The sequence below is a fragment of the Phocoena phocoena genome, chromosome 5 (genome assembly GCF_963924675.1).
Source record: "Phocoena phocoena chromosome 5, mPhoPho1.1, whole genome shotgun sequence".
In the NCBI taxonomy this organism is placed as follows: domain Eukaryota; kingdom Metazoa; phylum Chordata; class Mammalia; order Artiodactyla; family Phocoenidae; genus Phocoena; species Phocoena phocoena.
This window is the reverse complement of record NC_089223.1, coordinates 74,115,440-74,135,361: the sequence shown is the minus strand read 5'-3', so window position 1 is coordinate 74,135,361 and position 19,922 is coordinate 74,115,440. Positions and strand designations below refer to the sequence as shown.

The 19,922-nt window shown below is 39.4% G+C and overlaps 1 protein-coding gene across 1 annotated transcript in view; it reads left to right on the top strand.

Annotated features, from left to right (window-relative positions):
- The window catches only part of NSUN7 (NOP2/Sun RNA methyltransferase family member 7), a 61,306-nt gene that overhangs the window by 5,460 nt on the left and 35,924 nt on the right, over positions 1-19,922 (top strand). The window contains exons 3-6 of the mRNA XM_065878072.1: positions 8,823-8,881; positions 9,585-9,715; positions 18,488-18,640; positions 18,982-19,165. Coding sequence (XP_065734144.1) covers positions 8,823-8,881; positions 9,585-9,715; positions 18,488-18,640; positions 18,982-19,165 — 527 coding nt within the window. The remainder of the gene's footprint in view (positions 1-8,822; positions 8,882-9,584; positions 9,716-18,487; positions 18,641-18,981; positions 19,166-19,922) is intronic.

Below are 19,922 nucleotides of genomic sequence, written 5' to 3'. Positions count from 1 at the left end.
CACCTCCTTGGTTAAGTTTATTCCTAGGGTTTTGTTTCTTTTTTATGATGCAATAAACGATATAACTTTTAAAATTTTCTCTTTCATTGTTAGTGTAAAGAAATCCAACAGATTTCTGTATATTAATCTTGTATCCTGCTACCTTGCTGAATTCATTTATTAGTTCTAGTAGTTTTTGTGTGAAGACTTTAGGATTCTCTATATAGAGTATCATGTCATCTCCAAAGAGTGTAAGTTTTACCTCTTCCCTTCCAATTTGGATACCTTTTTTTTCTTTTTCTTATCTGATTGTTGGGGCTAGGACTTCCAGTACTATGTTGAGTAGAAGTGGTGAGGGTGGGCATCCTTGTCTTGTTCCAGAATTTAGTGGGAAGGCATTCAGCTTTTCAGTGTTGAGTATTATGTTGGCTGTGGGTTTGTCATAAATGGCTTTTATTATGTTGAGATATGTTCCCTCTATACCCACTTTGGTGAGAGTTTTTATTAGGAATAATGTCAAATTTTATGAGATGCTTTCCTGCATCTTTTGAGATGATCTTGTGGTTTTGTCTTTCCTTTTGTTAATGTGGTGTATCACACTGATTGATTTGCATATGTTGAACTATCCTTACGACCCTGGAATGAATCCCACTTGGTCATGATGTATGATCCTTTTTATGTATTGTTGGATTCAGTTTGCTAATATTTTTTTGAAGATTTCTGCATCTATATTCATTAAAGATATTAGCCTATAATTTCCTTTTTTTTTTTGCAGTTTATTTGTCTGGTTTTGGTATCAGAGTGATGGTGGCTTCATAGAATGAATTTCACAGTGTTCCGTTCTCTTCAGTTTTTTGGAATATTTTGAGAAGGATCAGTATAATTTCTTTATTGTATGTTTGGTAGAATTCCCTAGTGAAGCCGTCTGCTCCTGGACTTTTGTTTGCAGGGAGTTTTTTTTTTTAAGTTACTAATTCTATTTCACGTCTGGTGATTGTTCTGTTCAAATTATCTGTTTCTTCTGGACTCAGTTCTTGTAAGTCTTACGTTTTTAGAAACTGTCCATTTCTTCTAGGTTGTCAAATTTGTTGGCATATAACTGTTCATAGTATTATGATTTTTTTGTATTTCTGTATCAGCTGTTACTTCTCCTCTTTCATTTCTTATTTTGTTTATTTGGGTTTTCTCTCTTTTCTTCATGTTGAACCTGGCTAGAGGTTTGTTGAATTTATCTTTCTCCAAAAAACAGCTCTTGGTTTTATTGATCTTTTCTGTTGTTTTCTATTTTACTTTATTTTATTTTTTTATTTTATTATTTTTTAAAATTTATTTTTGGCTGTGTTGGGTCTTTGTTGTTGCACGTGGGCTTTCTCTAGTTGCAGCGAGCAGGGGCTGCTCTTTGTTGTGGCGCATGGGCTTCTCATTGCGGTGGCTTCTCTTGTTGTGGAGCAAGGGCTCTAGGAGCACGGGCTTCAGTAGTTGCACACGCGGGCTCAGTACTTGTGGCATGCGGGCCCTAGAGCACGTGGGTTTCAGTAGTTGCAGTGTATGGGCTCAGTAGTTGTGGCATGCAGGCTCTAGGGCACACAAGCTTCAGTAGTTGTGGTGCACAGGCTTAGTTGCTCTGCGGCATGTGGGATCTTCCTGGACCAGGGATCAAACCCATGTCCCCTGCACTGGCAGGCAGATTCTTAACCACTGTTCCACCAGGGAAGTCCCTCTGTTGTTTTCTTTTTTTTTTTTTTTTATTTATTATTATTTTTTTTTGCAGTACGCGGGCCTCTCACTGTTGTGGCCTCTCCCATTGTGGAGCACAGGCTCCAGACACGCAGGCTCAGCAGCCATGGCTCACGGGCCTAGCTGCTCCGCGGCATGTGGGATCTTCCTGGATGGGGGCACGAACCCATGTCCCCTGCATCGGCAGGCGGACTCTCAACCTTCCCTGCGCCACCAGGGAAGCCCCCTCTGTTGTTTTCTTGATCTGTATTTATTTCTTTTGTGATCTTTATTATTTCCTTCCTTCTGATGACTTTAGGTTTTGTTTGTCCTTCTTTTTCTAATTCTTTTTGGTGGTTGGTTAGGTTATTTATTTGAGATTTTTCTTGTATCTTGAGAAAGGCCTGATTCATTGTGAATGTCGGTCTTAGATCTGCTTTGGCAGCATCCCATAGATTTCATAAGGTTGTGTTTTCATTTTCACTTGTCTTCAGGCATTTCCTGATTTCTCTTTGATTTCATTGTTGACCCATTGGTTTCTTAGTAGCATGTTGTTTAGTCTCCATGTGTTCATTCTTTTCCTGTTTTTCTTTCTGTGGTTGATTTCTGGTTTCATACTGTTGTGGTCAGATAAGATGTTTCAAATAATTTCTGTCCTTTTAAATTTGTTGAGGCTTGTTTTATGACCTAGTATGTGGTCTGTCCTAGAGAACATTTCATGTGCCCTTGAAAAGAATCTGTATTCTGGTGTTTTTGGATGTAGTATTCTGTAGATATCAAATAAGTTCAACTGATTGTGTCATTTAGAACCTCTGTTGCCTTACCTATGTTTTGTCTGGATGATCTGTCCATTGATGTCAAAGGGGTGTTAAGGTTGGCTACTATTGTTGTCAGTTTCTCCCTTTATGTCTGTTAGTGTTTCTTTTATATGTTTAGGTGCTGCTGTATTGGAGGATTATATGTTAACGAGCATATTATCTTCTTGTATTGATCTCTTTATCATTATATAATGCCCTTCTTTGTCTTTCTTTATGGACTTTGTTTTAAAGTCTATTTTGTCTGATGTGAATATTGCTACCCCCACTTTCTTTGTGTTTCCATTTGCATGAGCTATCTATTTTCATCCCCTGACTTTCAGTCTGTGTGTCTTTCACCCTGAAGGAAGTCTCTTGTAGGCAGCACACTACGGGTTCTTGTTTTTTGTTTTTGTTTCTTCATCCAATCTGCCACGCTGTGTCTTTTGATTGGAGCATTTAGTCCATTGACATTTAAGGTAATTATTGATAAGTATGTACTTATTGCCGTTTAACCCTTGTTTTTCAGTTGTTTTTATAGTTCTTTATTTCTTCTTTTTGTTTTTCCTTTTGTGGTTTGATAATTTTCTTTTGTAGTACGCTTGAGTTACTTTCTTTTTGGTTCTTGTGAAACTACAGTATATTTTAAATTTGTGGTTACCATGGAGTAACCACAAATTTAAAATATACTGTAGTTTCAAGTATGTTCAAGTATGTTAACTCACAGCTGTGTCTACTGGCTTTAAACTGATAGTCATTCAACTTCAAACACATTCTAAATGATCTATATTTTTATACCCCCCTCACCCACATTTTGTGATTTTGCTGTCCTATTTTACATCTTCATGAATATCTTTTTACTGTTAGTTGTAGTTATAATTGCTTTTACAATTTTTTGATTGTTTTTTAATCTGTGTACTGCCTTAAGTGATCTTCCATCCTTTTATATATTTGCCTTTCCTATTGTGATTTTCCCTTTCCTATAGTTTCTTGCTTCTTTTCTATTTAGAGAATATCCTTTAATATTTCTTTTAGGGTAGGTTTAATATTGCTGAGTTCTTTTAGTTTTTGCTTGTCTAAGAAATTTTCTCTTCTTCTGTTCTAAATGATAATCTTGCTGGGTAGAGTATCCTAGGTTGCATGTTTTCCTTTTCAGGACTTTGAATATGTAATGCCACTCCTTTCTGGACTGCGAAGTTTTCTGCAGAGAAATCTGCTGATAGCCATATGGGGGTTCCCTTGTAACTGACTCTTTGTTTTTCTCTTGCTGCCCTTAGAATCCTTTCTTTATTTTTAAATGTCATTTTAGGGAATTCCCTGGTGGTCCAGTGGTTAGGACTTGGCACTTTCACTGCTGTGGCCCGGGTTTGATCCCTGGTCAGGGAACTGAAATCCTGCAAGCGGTGTGGTGTGGCCAAATAAAATAAAATAAAATAAATTTGTCATTTTAATTATGATATGTCTTGGTGTGGGTCTCTTTGGGTTCATCTTATTTGGGACCTTCTGTGCTTCCTGTACCTGAGATCTGTTTCCTTGTTTAGGTTTGGGAAGTTTTCAGCCATAATTTCTTCAATTACACTTTCAATTCTCTTTCTCTTTCCCTTCTGGAACACCTATTAGGCATCCGTTGGCACGTTTTGTATTATCTCATAAATCTCGTATGTTGATATCATTTTTTTTTTCATTGTCTTTCTGTCTGCTCTTCTGATTTAGTGATTTCCATTTTGCTATCTTCCAGGTCACTTATTCATTCTTCTGTGGCATTTAGTCTGCTCTTCATTGCTTCTAGATTGGTTTTTAATCTCAGCAATTGAATTGTCTATTTTTGATTGGTTCATCTTTATAGCTTCTAGTTCCTCATTCCTCTAGTGATGTGCATTTCTATCGATACTCTTTCTTAAATCAGTTAGAATTTTTATTATCTCCTTTTTGAACTCAGGGTCTAGTAAACTAGTGAGCTCTTTTTTTTTTTTTTTAGAAGATGTTGGGGGTAGGAGTTTATTAATTAATTTATTTTTGCTGTGTTGGGTCTTCATTTCTGTGCGAGGGCTTTCTCTAGTTGTGGCAAGCGGGGTCCATTCTTCATCGCGGTGCGCAGGCCTCTCACTGTCATGGCCTCTCTTGTTGCGGAGCACAGGCTCCAGACGCGCAGGCTCAGTAGTTGTGGCTCACGGGCCTAGTTGCTCCGTGGCATGTGAGATCCTCCCAGACCAGGGCTCGAACCTGTGTCCCCTGCATTAGCAGGCAGATTCTCAACCACTGTACCACCAGGGAAGCCCATGAACTCTGTTTTATTATCTGTTCTTTCAGGGGATTTCTCTTGTTCTTTTAATTGGGAGTAGTTCCTCTGCCTTTTTGTTTTACGTAACTTTCTCTGTCTCTATGAATTTAGGAGGAACAGTTATCTACGGTGGTCTTGAAGGGTGTTTTTATGTGGGAGTGTCCCTGAATAGATTGTGTGTGTCCAGTGTTTTTGGCACAGTGGCTGGTTTTGGTATGGACTTCAGCTGCATCTTTCCTCAGGGTGTGCTGGCCATTATCCCCTTGATGGGAGTGTGGCTGGTATTCTGGTGTCCAGAGCCTGTACTGGATGTGAGGCAGGGCTTTCTCTCTGCTCCGTGGCTGTCACTGCCCTGTCAGGGGCAGGGTCTGCTCCCCAGTTGTTGGGGTGGAAGGCTTGAAGGTTGGGTTCAGTCGGACTCCATTGCCCTTGAGTACATGCTGTGCCCCAAAGGAGGTGATTTCTGAAGCAAGTGACGCCCACATGGTCACAGAGCACCTGTGTGCTGCCTGTGTAGGCATCCATAGTTCCACTCAGAAGCAGCCCAGGGTTGTGTCCCTTTATCTGTTTTGTCTCAGATCTAGTTAAAGGCTGTGGTGTGGAGTAGGCTGGGGCTGAGGGTCGGGGTGTTGTGGCTGCAGGAATTGAGGTGACTGCACTGCTGCCTGAGGTCTGGGCTGCCTCTGTGGCAGACTCCCAGGAACTGTCTGCCCCATATCTAGTGCTAAGCTGCAGTGTGGTGTGGGCACACTGGGGTATTCTTGCTAGGAGACTAACCACTGCTACTCCTGAGCTTGCTGACAGTGGTTGTCACCATTCCATCCACACCACGGACCAGGACCTCCCAGCTATCTCTGCGGTAGCTAGATTGAGTTCTCTCCTAGGGCCTATATGCCCAAGATTCAGCACTTAGCCACTGCAGGCTCCTGTGGCGCTACCTCACATGCATGCTGACAGTGGCCGCTGTGGCTCCACCCGGATCACAGCCCAGGTGCCCCGGTCTGTCTCTGTGCAGCTACACTGAGTCTCTGCCCAGATTTCATGCCCGGCTGTGGTGTGGAGTGAATGGGGCCAGGGTGTTTGCCCCTTTGGATTGGGAAGTGGGGCAAGGCGGCAGTTGCCAGTGCAAGGCTCTCTTTGCCCTGGTTCTCAGCAAGCCAGCATGTGGTCACTCCTCACGTGTAGAGCCTAGGCTTCTCCAGCCCTCTGTCTGTCCCAGTGGATTTCTCAGCAGACAAGGGGGCCTGTCTCCTCTACGTAGGACCCCAGGACTGGGATGACCAGATTGTGGTTCGACCTGCTTACTCCCCAGGGCGAGGGTCCACCTGTGTGGACCTTCTCTTCCTTACAGAGGTCACTCCTGGGGGCTCAGTTCCCAACCTGATGCTTTTTTTTTTTTTTTCTGTCTCTGCCTGGTTACGTGGAGCTGTTTCTTGCTGCCTTTGTTCTTCTGCCAGTTTCCAGTTAGTTTTCCCTGAAAATTGTTCCACATGTAGAAGTAATTTTGAACTCTTTTGGGGGAGAGGTGAGCTCCACATCTTCCTACTCCACCTTCTTGATCCCTCTCAGCCTTGGCATCCTTGAAATGAAAGTTCTAGAAGTGAGTTATACAAAGTGGATCATTTGAAGGAAACTCTATGAACACAATAAAAATAGAGAAGGAGAACCTAGGGGAGAGTCAAAAGAAGAAATATCTTCCATCTTTCTTCCAGAACGGGAGGGATGATCAGACAGACTGTGTGAGTTTTAGGGGTCCAATAAATAGCACTCTTCCTTTTACACTTGAGTTTGGAACCCATGGAGAGAAAAAAAAAAAAAGATGTCTGGGGACATGGCTTTAGATCTTCAGTCAAGCAGGCTTGCAAATACTTTATTCCTGAATTAGAACTTACCGTCTAATCTAGACACAGCTGAAGAATTGCAGATTCCTCCACCCAACTCATGCAAGGCACGTGGCAAAGAGCAGTCTGGAATGCATGCCCACCTCCTGCAGAAACACTGGCAGACAAAGACTGGAAGGGGGAGGGAGTGATATATGCCCCTGTTCATTCTTCCAAATTCACTAATTAAATAAACTCAATTTTCTTTTCACATGGAGTGATAAGTAAGGGGTAGGGAGAGAGTCCAAGGGTGTTTCTCTAGGGAAGGCCTTCTGCATTGGAAACATGAGGAATGAGGATTAAGAGTTCCCTTCAACAGACTAAAGAGAAGAGGCTTTAATTAGTGGGGCACTAGGGATAATTGGAGCTATTGTGCTGAACTAGGATAGGTGAGGTTTGCTATCTTCAAATAAGTCCTGATAACCCACATCAGTCATTAGCAGTATGTTTTATTTAGCCAGTATGGTTTGTTGTAAGAGTGAGTAGAGGATAGGCAGCATAATGTGGTGAGGAGCGTGCACTTGGGTGCCAGACTGCCTGGGTTTGAGTCCCTGATCTGACTCTTGCTGTGTGACTATGAAAATATTACGTAACCAGTCAGTGCCTCATTTCCTACTTTATAAAATGGGATAATGATGGTACCTAATTCATAGGGTTGTGAGGGTTAAATGAATTAATATATGGAAAGCATTTAGAACAGTGTCTAGCACATAGAAAGCACTATCTAGAGTATACATAAGTAATGTTGATATTGCTATGTGAGAATGTTCTGTAAACTATAGATATATAAAGGCAATGCATTCTGCACAATATTAGAGACAGCCCAGAGATTGTCAGTTTTGACAGGAGCCCTAGGAAAAAAATGCAGTGTTGGCAAAATCATGTTCTGTCTTCTTTTCCTTCATTCTACTGCTCCTATTTTTAGGAGTCCAGCAACTCCATTGCTCAAAGTTCTATAGCCTATGCAGGTGTGCTATCTTAGAAGTCCTTCATTCTTATGACAAGTATATTTTCTGTGACAAAAATTGGGACTCATGCTGAGAAACTGTGAAGTAGATAGGAATTGGTTTGCGAGTACTAAGGGTGTGAAACTGTAAACTTCATTTTCCTTGTAAGTGAAATGGGGATATTGCCTTGTACAATACAGCCACAATTGGTGGCTAAAATATGGGTAGTGATACCTGAAAGATTTCCTATGAAAATCGGAGTCTGTGCTCCCAAGTTTGTCAATTCTTTTTAGTTTTCCCATCCCCCAGATAAAAACTGAAATTCAGTGTGTATTGTGTATATAGGAGGTGTTCCATAAATGTTGAATGAATTGAAGCTGTCTTAGCTCCCTGTTAACTGACTAAAGCATTTGTTATATGATATATATACTTAAGTAGTTATAACAAAAGAACACTCGTGTGCCCTGTGGAGGTTTTAAAATGTGTTCATGTGTTTTCATTTAGTACCTCTGCAATTATCCCTCTGCCTGGAATGCTCTCTTTTTCCGGATCTTTACATGGCTAACTCCTTGTCATTTGGGACTTAGATTAAATGTCATCTTATCAATGTCGTCACTAGTGAGTTCTACCAAATATTTAAGTAAGAAATAACACCAATTTAACACAAACTCTTCCAGAGTTTAAATCCTAATACCAACATTGACAAAGATATTACGAAAAGAAAATTATAGACCAATATCCTTCATGAACATAAACACAGAACAAAAATCTATGTTTATTAAAGCATCTGTAATATGATATATATATATAGTTAAGTAGTTATAACAAAAGGAGACTCATGTGCCCTGTATAATAAAATATTAGCAAATTGAATCCAACAATATGCAACATAAAGAGGATAAGACATTATAAATGAGATCCTCTTTAATGTTTTTCAAGGGATATAAATTAAAGATTGGAATTCCTTTATTACTACTTGAGCTATTCAGATAATGCTGCTTTGACTGTGATTCCGTGTGGAGCCTGAGTCACAGGGGTCCAGGATTCATAAAGATTACAAATATTTCATCATGTCATTGTAATTTGAGTCTTTATCAAGAATTAGGTATGTTTTAGATATGAAAGTAAAAGTATTTTATAGCATTGTCCAAAGTGTATTTTGATTCCAAAATTTTCATTTTCAGCTTTGGAGTTTTCAGTAACAGACATTTTCCTTGTCTTGTAGTTCAAGATATTTTGGAAACTATATTAATAGACAGCTATATCTTCCCAAGTACCATAATAGTAAGTGTATAACTTTTACATGATTACTTGTCTCGTGGTTGTTAATTAGAAAGTACTAAAAAGCCTTCAGATTTAAATAACTAGTTTGTTTAATGCTGAGACTTCTTCAAAACACGTCCTTAACTCTCATACTTCTAAGGCTTCTAATATAGATCCTATTCCTTTCATTTTGATGAATCTGCCAAAAATTGTCCTTTTTGAGAGGTTTATTTTTTATTGGATTTTTTTTCTAGTTTGCAGTCCTTTTCTTTTTTCTTTTATTTATGTATGTATGTATTTATTTATTTATTTTTGGCTGCGTTGGCTCTTTGTTGCTGTGCACGGGCACTCTAGTTGCAGCAAGCGGGGGCTACTCTTTGTTGTGGTGCATGGGCTTCTCATTGCAGTGGCTTCTCTTGTTGTGGAGCACGGGCTCTAGGAGTGCGTGCTTTAGTAGTTGTGCACGGGCTTAGTTGCTCCGCGGCATGTGGGATCTTCCCAGACCAAGGCTCAACCTGTGTCCCCTGCATTGGCAGGCGGATTCTTAACCACTGTGCTACCAGGGAAGTCCCTTTGCAGTCCTCTTCTATCTCCCAATTCAACCAGACTATGTAAAAATAGTCATATTTTTATGACTGCTCTCTTATGAAAAACAATGGAATGGAAAATATTGCTATTAGATATTGTTTGTATGCTTTTCTTTATGTGTGTTTCCCCTTGGTAGCCAGATCATTTGAACAGTCTTATCATTGTGATGCTGTATGATTTCCAAGATAGAAAATTTCAAGCTCGTCTCCTTTCTGATAATGAAGAGTCTATAGCGGAAGTTCTAGAAGTAGAGAACCTTCTTAACAGGTAATTGTAAAGGTGAAAACAATGTTTTATATGAAATCATTATTGGTATTTTCACTGGTGAAATTGTGTACAATATAATGTGTAGATAACTGTTAAAATTTTATAGAGAAAAAATATAAAAGTTGATAAGTTTCTTGAGTTCCTTTACAAACAAATCTTGAACAGGGTAAATATTCTGCTTAAATTCAAGTTGTTTTTCAAAGCTTGAATTGTAGGATCCAACTTGTAAGTATTTGGAAAATGATGAAAAATTCCTGACAATTTTTAGCACGTACTTAAGTTACACTTCATTTGAAACTGCTATTATTTGTTTACCTGGCTTTGTTTATAGCTCTTTTAAAAAAATCTAACATGTATCAAACAAGAAAATTCCAACAGTAGATAAGAACCTGTCACTCTTCCAAGTTGAAAAAAAAGATCTACAACTTCATGTTAGTAGTTAAGAACAAAACTAACATGTTTTAAATTTGTTTTCCTTCTATCCTAAATATCAGCAGAAACCTAGTATGGGGATAATAATAGCATCTACCTAAAAAGGTGGTTGTGAGAAGTAAATAAACTAATGTATATAAAATGCTGAGCTTAGAGTCAGACACTTAGTAGATAGTCAATCAGTGTTAAATGCTACTGTTGTTAGGGCTTTTGTTATTACATCGTTGAACCTTAATAGAAAGCACAATATAGCAACAACAGCCATCTTGTAGGAAGATTTTTACCAGGTGAATAATCTGCAACAGTTGTCATATGTCATTTTATATTATTATGGGAAACTCAAGCAGTTTCACTTACAGTATTGAAGGTTGAGACCAGAGGACTCACGTAATGGCGTTATAGTAATAACTTACCTTTATTGAACACTTAATATGTATCAATCATTGTTATAAGAAGCTCTTTATATAACAACTCTTTGAGGTAGATATTGTTACCAACCTGTATTTTTACACATGGGAAAACTGAGGCACAGACATGTTAAAGGACCCTGCCTAATGCCATAGAGCTAGAAAGGGGAGTAGCCAGAATACACATTCAGGAATGCTGACTCTAGAGCCCAGGATTTAACCATTTATATGCTACTACTCCTTCCACTTAAGATAGTGAGTGGTGGCTAAAGTACTCTAGAAGATGAAAGATATGACATAGTCATATCTCATGTCAGTTGTAGCCATGAGAAATTTGGAGATGGAGAAAAGCAAAAGCAATCAGATGCATGTACCCTCTGTGTTAGATAAGTAAGGATCTTGCCCCTGATTACTGCATAGGTTTCTGGGCAACTACTTCACCCATACCAGTACCGGGCAACCTGCCTCTGAGGATGGGCACCCTCGATGGGTGCAGATACATTAGAGAAAAGTTGGTGGGGCAGTATGCTCTGGGACAGGCTCTGAGTTTCAGCTTTCCTGAGCTGCTGTCAGTTTCTGTTTGACTTAGTCGGGACTCAGGAGATGTTCATGGAAGTCTCAACTTAGTCTCAGTGAGCATAATGAGAGCTGAGGTTAGGAAAGCCACAGGGCTCCAACCAAGTAAGAAAGACCAGACTGTGGTTTCATGAGCAGCAGATTTTTAGCTGAGAATGTTAGCAAGCCAGGCAGGAAATAGGACAAGCAAAGGTCATGGCTCAGGAGGCCAGAGGAACCAGAAGATATTACTGTCTTAGGTTACTGATTCTCCAGATTTTTCCCTTTCCCCATAATACATACCATGCTACCTCCTGCCTTGACACACATCTGGTTGCATTCTTGTCAGGGCAAGAAGCTGTCAGTGCAGTTTTTCCCCCTACCCAAACCAATAGAGCTTCATATAATGCAGATCTTATTCCCACATTAATAAGTTATTTCATACCCAATTCATGCTATACTCAATTCATAATATGCTATAGGAGAAATGCGTGTATTTAGTGATTGAATTGCAGAGAACAGTAGTGCAGTATACTTATATAAAGATAACACTGAAAAAAATCCATGTATAATGATAAAAATCATGCTGAGAAAATACATGTATAAAGATAACACTAAAGGGTTTTAATCAAGAGTCTCAGCTTTCAAGTAATAGAAACCATCTTCAGTTAGCCTGAGCAAAATGGAAAATGTTCTTATAAAGGTATTGGAACGTCTCATGCAACTCAGAGAATCAGGAAGAGGATGAAAGCAGGAGCTGGAAAGATGTCAGGACCTTTATCTCTGCTTCTTTGTCTCTATCTTTTTAACTCTGCTTCTCTCAATATCTGCTACATTCTTTTCCTCTGCAGATCTGCCTTCTCTGCTTCTCTAGTCTACATGGAGAAAACCCTACTATTGCACTCCACGTCTTGAGCTTACTTGTTACAGTTGTTAGTTTCTTCACTTAGACTAACTTATTCTCTCTAACCCCAATTCTAAATTATAATCCCTCCCCTGGGAATTTGATTGGCTCCATATAGGTCAGGTGCATTCCCCTGGGCCAATCCCCCATAGCCAATGGAGCAGAATTCTGAACTGAGACAGAATGGTAGCGGCCAACATCTGTAGATCATCTGTGGCTTGGGGCTGGGCACTGTTGTCCCCAGGGAAATAGAATCATTGTAAGCTTGAAGTATACTTTTGTTACGTTTCTACCAAGAAGACGAAGACTAATTTTAAGAGGTGATAGAAGTAATTATTTAGCAAGAAATTGAATGAGAATTATTTCCTCCTTATGAAAATTGTTTGATCTTTGTTGTTATTGTCTCTTCCAGAGATCCTTGTGTTTTATCACTCTACCAACTTGTATCTTTTTTTAAAAATTTTCTTTTATTTTTTTATATAGCAGGTTCTTATTAGTCCAACTTGTATCTTTTTCTTCATTTGTTCATAGCTTTAGGGATATAATCCAAGATGACACCTATTATCATTTTTGACATATGCAAGGTCTTTAAGAACTCATTCCTTGTACAAAATGCAACTATATTTTAAATACTATGTGACTGGGTTAAATAAAAGGAGACCACAGCTTCTTCCTTTCTTACTCCCCCCCTGCCTTACACTAGCCCAAGAATCTGATTCTGCCAAATAATTTGTTGGGCTTTGGTGAGGCAGAATTGGGGAATGGGCAGTGAAAGAGTAGAGAGGCAGGAGAGGAAAGACTTAGTGGTCCATCCTCCCAAACCACCCAAAACTGTCCTGAAACCTTCCGCATTACAATTAAGGCACCACCAGCTTCTTAGATATCATCCTTGATTCCTCTTTCCTCCCCTCCCCGGTGCCCATACCACACCTAATACATCAAGTTCTGTAACTCCAATTGGAAAACATGCTGAATGTGTCTACTTGTTTCCATTTCCACTCCTACTGTCCAAATCCAAGCCACTATAATGGGTCACTTGGACTACTGCAATAGTAGTCCTCCTTCCCTGCCTGTAAGTCTTACTTTTTCACAATCTGTTCCACATGGCAGGTAAAGTGATATTTTAAAAAAGTGATTATATAGTCATGACAGAGTATCTAGGATCAAGCTATATTCCTCCTGTAAGCAGCTAGATGGACAAAATATATGAGGCAAATATTTTGAACATTAGACAAAAAGCAGCACAGAATTTTGATCCTTGAGAGAATGAAAACAAATGAGGTGAGCCCTAGAATAGTCCTGGCTATATACCTACAGGTACTTTCCAACTGCAGTGCAGGAAGGAGGATCTCAAGAGGAAAACTGTAGTCTTACTAAAGTAAGAAAACAGATCAGAGTTTTGGGGTGAGCATCTGAAATGGTCATTTTTTTCTCCCTTTTTCTGGGGTGGGGTACGCGGGCCTCTCACCGCTGTGGCCTCTCCCGTTGCGGAGCATAGGCTCTGGACGCGCAGGCCCAGCGGCCATGGCCCACGGGCCCAGCTGCTCCGCGGCACGCGGGATCCTCCCATACTGGGGCACGAACCCACGTCCCCTGCATCGGCAGGTGGACTCTAAACCACTGCGCCACCAGGGAAGCCCTTTTTCTCCTTTATTCTATTAATGTGGTAAGGTAATTCACATTGAATGATTTATGAATGTTAAAACCATCCATGGATTTTTGGGATAAATCACTTTTGCTTGGATATATCCCTTTTCTTCTATTCCTCAGTTTTCTCATTCACATAATGCTCCAGGGTTTCTCATTTGCTGAAATGCTCCCTAAACACTTGTTCATGGGTTTTTGTCTCTCATATTCTCTCCACCCCTTCTTTGGAAACTCTTAGCCCATTTCACTTACTTAGTGAATATTCTGAAACAGTTGTCAGTATGATGTCTGCTTTTATATTTGTATGGGAAATTCAAACAGTTCACTGAAGATTATCCTTTGGCATTAAGAAAATATTCAATTTATATTTAAAGAGAACCATATTTCTTTTGTGTTAGGCATTACTAATGGCACTCCAAAACTTGAGATATTTTGGGAATTCCCTGGCAGTCCAGTGGTTAGGACTTGGCACTTTCACTGCGGAGGGCCTGGGTTTAGTCCCTGGTCAGGGAACCAAGATTCCACAAGCCATGTGGTGTGGCCAAAACAAAACAAAACAAAAACAAAAAGCAAAACAAACTAACAACAAAAAAAACTTGAAATATTTTGTTCATTGTTAGATAAAATTTCTGAAAATTTGAAGCCAACACGGAGTAAAACCTTTTTTGTATTAGGTAGGATTCTTTTTTGACTACACACAGGACTCCAACTCAAACTAGATTAGACAAAAGAGAAATTTTACTGTAAGGTATCACACGGAAGAATTGAACAATGAGACTTGCAGGAAAGACATTGATGTGGCTACGCTTCTACTAACTAAATCCTGTGGCTCAAGTATCATCAGGGCTCTCTTCGACTCTAGTCTCTGCCTCTTTGTGTGCTTTACCTTCATTCTTGGATCTTTTCTTCTGTTCATAGAATGGGAAACTTGGCTGCTGACTACTCAGGAGCTTTACATCGTACACAGCACGAAAACTAGAAAGACTGGCTTGACTCTCGGTTGCTGCACACAAAAATTCGCTTGACTCTGGTTTGGGTCAAGTGCTCACCCTCTCCCAATCAACTGTAGTCAAGGAGACAGAGTCAGTTAGGAACACCTCCCAAGAAAATTATATGAATGGAAGGAGGAGAGGAACATTTTTCGTAAGAGGGGAAGTTTCTATTCCCAGAAGGGAAGTGGTGCTTAGAATAGAAATCTGTAGGTTTCTGCTCTAAATGGAAACATTGCTCTGTAAATATGCTTTGCTGTTTAACATCTCCATTTTTTACGGTACTCTGCCCTCTGTCTGTATGTCTTTTCTCTTCTTGTGGTCTGGAAAATTCTTGCTTTTCCTTTAATAGTTCAGGTTTCTCCTCTTGGAAGTCCCTTTAGGCTGATTTTGTTCTTCTTCCAATACATTTACTCTCTTCTTTATCTATGTATCTTATAACATTAACCATGTTGAGCTATAATTATTTGTTTGTATGTCTGTTTTACCACCTAATTGTAAATTACTTAAGGGTAGAAACTATCTTTTAATCTTTATAGCTCAGGTCTGATAGCAGTACTTGATTAATACTAGTAATAAAAGAATGAGCATATTGGACTTTCCTGGTGGTCCAGTGGTAAAGAATCCGCCTTCCACTGCAGGGGACACGGGTTCGATCCCTGGTCGGGGAACTAAGATCCCACATGCCGCGGGGCAACTAAGCCCGCGTGCCACAACTAAAGAGCCCACACGCTCTGGAGCTCACACACCACAACTAGAGAAGAGAAAACCCGCACGCCACAACTAGAGAGAAGCCGTGCCTCAACGAAAGATCCCGCATGCCTTAATGCAGATCCCGTGTGCCTCAACTAAGACATGACACAGCCAAAAAAAAAAAAAAAAAGAATAAGCATATTAATCATTATCGTTTCTTGAATAACTTAACTTTAAATACATTCAAAATTATCTTTGCAACCATTCTATAAGTTAGATACTACTTCTTAATTCCTAGAGCTTAGAGAAGCTAAGTAACTTGTCTAAAGTCACATAACTAGTAATTAGTGGAACCAGAATCTGAACCCAGGTAATCTGATTGCAGAGTCCAAACCATACTGGCTGGAGAGACAGAGGAACAGCAAAGTAGAGAAAGAGGGGAATGGATGTGGCATGTAAGCAAAAGTGGTAAATAGTTCAGTGTGTGACTAGAGGTAGATTTATGGATGTGAGTGGTGAGAATTGAGGAAGGAAGAGTTGGTTCAGGTTAAATTATTAATATCCTTGTGTGTCATGATAAAGAGTTTGGATTCTGGCCTGTAGCTAATGGGTTCATTTAAGATTTAAGCTTAGGAATTATATAACTACAATTTAACATACAGAAACAAAGCTCTGGCTACATGTATGACAGGGATGCTGATAAAAAGATAATTAAGCAACTCTCTGCCATAGCACAAATTGTAGCAGGATTTGGAGTTCTGGATCAAGAATGTTGGGAAAGGCTGTTTTTGCTTCCGTTTTCATCACTGCAGTCTACCTTAAAGCTATGGAAGTATTTTTAGCAATCACAGGATATTTTATTTATGGAAGTGATATATCTTGTTATCCTAATAGCATTTGGATTTGGTCTTTGTCCTCAATCTGATACTGTATGTTTATATAAGAATCTTTATAACTGTACATATACTTCAAGTTACTTTTTATATGATTAAATTATATTAAAATTCACAGTCCAAAATGTTTGCTATCTGGGTTTTGGAAAATCTTTTCTCCCTATACTCCCTGTATATACACAACACATACATTTTTCTAGGCTTCACATCTCTGATCTTTATATTTAATGATTGAATAATTGTCAGTAGCATTTATTATGGTAAATTCGAACTACGTAGGTATTTGGAAGGACTGTTTAGTCAAAAATAGTCTGTTCTCAGAAACATCTCAGTGTATAATATAGAACAGTACCTCATCCCCTTTATATTAATTTATTCTTTGATGTGCATTAATATATAATTATTTTTAATGTCCCTTGCTGTAGTTCTATGACATCAGGACATAGCACTACACAAATCTGATTCTTTTTTAAAATTTAATTTAATTTATTTATTTGGTTGCACTGGGTCTTAGTTGCAGCACACAGACTCCTTAGTTGTGGCATGCGAACTCTTAGTTGTGGCATGCGTGTAGGATCTAGTTCCCTGACCAGACATCGAACCTGGGCCCCCTGCATTGGCAGCACGGAGTCTTATCCACTGTGCCACCAGGGAAGTTCCCACAAATCTAATTCTATGATAGCCCCAGAAGGCTTAATGTTTGATAACCCTCCCCTCTACCCCCACCCAAAGTGCCCCTGTGTTCTCACCCTCCCTCCCTCCCTCTCTCCCTCCCCCCCCCCCACCCCCTGCTCTCGCTCTCTGTCTCTATCTTATTAAGCTTTTCTGCAGCCACATGCACCATTCTCAAGGAACTTGACTTTTTGTGGCATCCCTTCCTCATTTCTCATTCAAGGTTATCCTTGAGATTTATTATTCAATTAGATTCCTATTGTGAAAATGCTATGAATATAGGTCAAGAGTAAGTCCTGTATTCTCATTTATTAAAAATTTGGGCTATGACATTAAAAAAAAAATCATTGGGTCTTCATGGTTATGCTAAACAGTTCTTGTTTTTCTTTTCTGTTATTTGGAATTTTGAGGTATGGGATAGTCAGAACTGGGAAGGACTTGATACATATTCATGAAAGTTCCTTAATCTTATCAAGAGTACACTGTTGCCATCTCTGATAATAATAACTGACCTATAATGAGGGCCTGCCACGTGCTAGGCACTGTGCTAAGTATTTTACACACATGATATTAATCACCACATTAATTGCAAGGTGAGCTGATCACATTTTACAGATGAGAAAACTGAGGCTGATGAGAGATTCAGTATCACACCTGAGGTCACACAGCTAGTAAGTGACAGAGCCTGAATTTTTTTTTTTTTTTTTTACAGTACGCGGGTCTCTCACTGTTGTGGCCTCTCTCGTTGCGGAGCACAGGCTCTGGACGCGCAGGCTCAGCGGCCATGGCTCATGGGCCCAGTCGCTCCACGGCATGTGGGATCTTCCCGGACCGGGGCACGAACCCTTGTCCCCTGCATCGGCAGGCGGACTCTCAACCACTGCGCCACCACGGAAGCCCCAGAGCCTGAATTTAACTTCGTTTGTCTGACTCTAAATCCTACACCTTTTTCACTACATAAAATTTGTCTCTCAGCCAGCAATTGTTTTAAATATTTGAGGAGGACTTTCCTGGTGGCGCAGTGGTTAAGAATCTGCCTGCCAACGCAGGGGACACGGGTTCGAGCCCTGATCTGGGAAGATTCCACATGCCGCAGAGCAACTAAGCCCGTGCGCCACGACTACTGAGCCTGTGCTCTAGAGCCCACGAGCTACAACTACTGAGCCCGCGTACCACAACTACTGAAGCCCGCGTGCCTAGAGCCCACGCTCCGCAACAAGAGAAGCCATGACAATGAGAAGCCCGCACACCACAATGAAGAGTAGCCCCCCGCTCACCACAACTAGAGAAAGCCCGCGTGCAGCAACGAAGACCCAATGCAGCCATAAATAAATAAATTTTAAAAAAGAAAATATTTGAGGAGATACACAGCTATACAGAGACATCAAAAACTGAAGAAAAGAAGCAGGATTATTGGATTTCCATTTTTAAATATGGCAAATTTTAATTTTAGACTTCAAAAATTTGAAATAGAATTATAGAAGTATTTGTTAAAATTCTAATTGTTAATGTTTCTAGTGGAAAATTGATAGTCTTGTCTTCAATGCAGTACTTACCAAGAATGGATTTTCTGTTTCTAGTTTTAAGACAAAATTGGCTGCGGCATTGGCAAGATGTCGAATCAAACATGATGCCCTTTCAATTTACCACATTCTTCCAGAAACAGTTAGGAACCAGGAACTAAGGGCCTCAACTTTGCCACTTTATGCTTGGATAAATACGTGTAAAATCAGGTAAGATTTCTAATCAAGTTCTTTATTTAAGTCACTTGCCTTTCAAAATAATGTGATAAGAAATATTACCTTTTTAATGGATGGGGGGCTCATCTGGGGGAGTGTTTGGGGAATCATAGTTTAGTTCAGGATTTTATCACCAGATTACCAAAAGTAATTACATAAATGTGTTAACTTTTTTGTCTCTGTTTTTCAACTTATTGTTGGCTAAAATTACAAGTTCCATTAGATGCAATATTTGCAGTGATATTTTTATTTATTGTAGGAAAAAGATTCTAGTGTTAAATAACACTTTTGACGTGTTATATTTTTAATTAAAACCTAATGTTATATATTTACAGCCCTGAAGAAGTTTATCATAGTTTGAAGAAAAAAGGCTATAATAAAGTCAAATCTGTGTTGCATATTGATAATAAAGTCTTTGCTGTGGATCAACATTGCTATGATGTCTTAATTTTTCCATCTCATCTTAAAAGTGATCTTCTAAATATAGATCTTTTCAAAGATTATAAACTTGTATTTCAGGTAAACTAACACTTACTTGCATTGTGATTCTCAGTAATCCTGCTCACCCAGAGAATTCCTCCACTTAAAAATAAAACCTAACAAATTGGTTATATTTTGTATAGGTTATCAAGGAGGTTTATAAGGCCTAATTTTCACCTTGAATAAAATTAATTCCCCTACAGCCAGTTTTCATTTTATACTTTGACATCTTTGCCCCATGTGAAGTGGGCATATTGTAAAGAACATATTCTTCCTACACACCATAGATGGGGGAACTCTTATTGCCTATAGCTAAAAGGCTATATTTTTCTCTCCCAAGGGAGGATTCAAGAGAAGGCACAGTGATTCCTTTTCTTCTTTCCATTTCTGGGGAAGATGCTAGTGCCATCCTGCATTTGAAAATGCAATGTATAATACTTTCCCATTATCTCTTTACTATATTCCTACAGCTTTGATTTGTAAGATGTGTATATATAAACGGCTATCAATGCAGGAAGAGAATGTGAGGTATAATGTGGTTTCAATAGAAAGAGAAATTAAAAGAAATCAGGTTAAATTAATTTTTATGTGCTTAGATTTCAATTCTTGCCTCAGATTCACCTTAGTTTTGTAAGGTTTATCCCTTCATAATACCTGCATTCTTGGGCAGAGTCTCTTGGCCTTATTTTGTTGTGACACCTTGTTGAGCACTGAGATCAGATGCAGAAACTCATCTGTCCAGCCCCCTTTTATAAGCTTGTCAACCATCTTACTTTTAATCTCTGTGAGCTAGCAG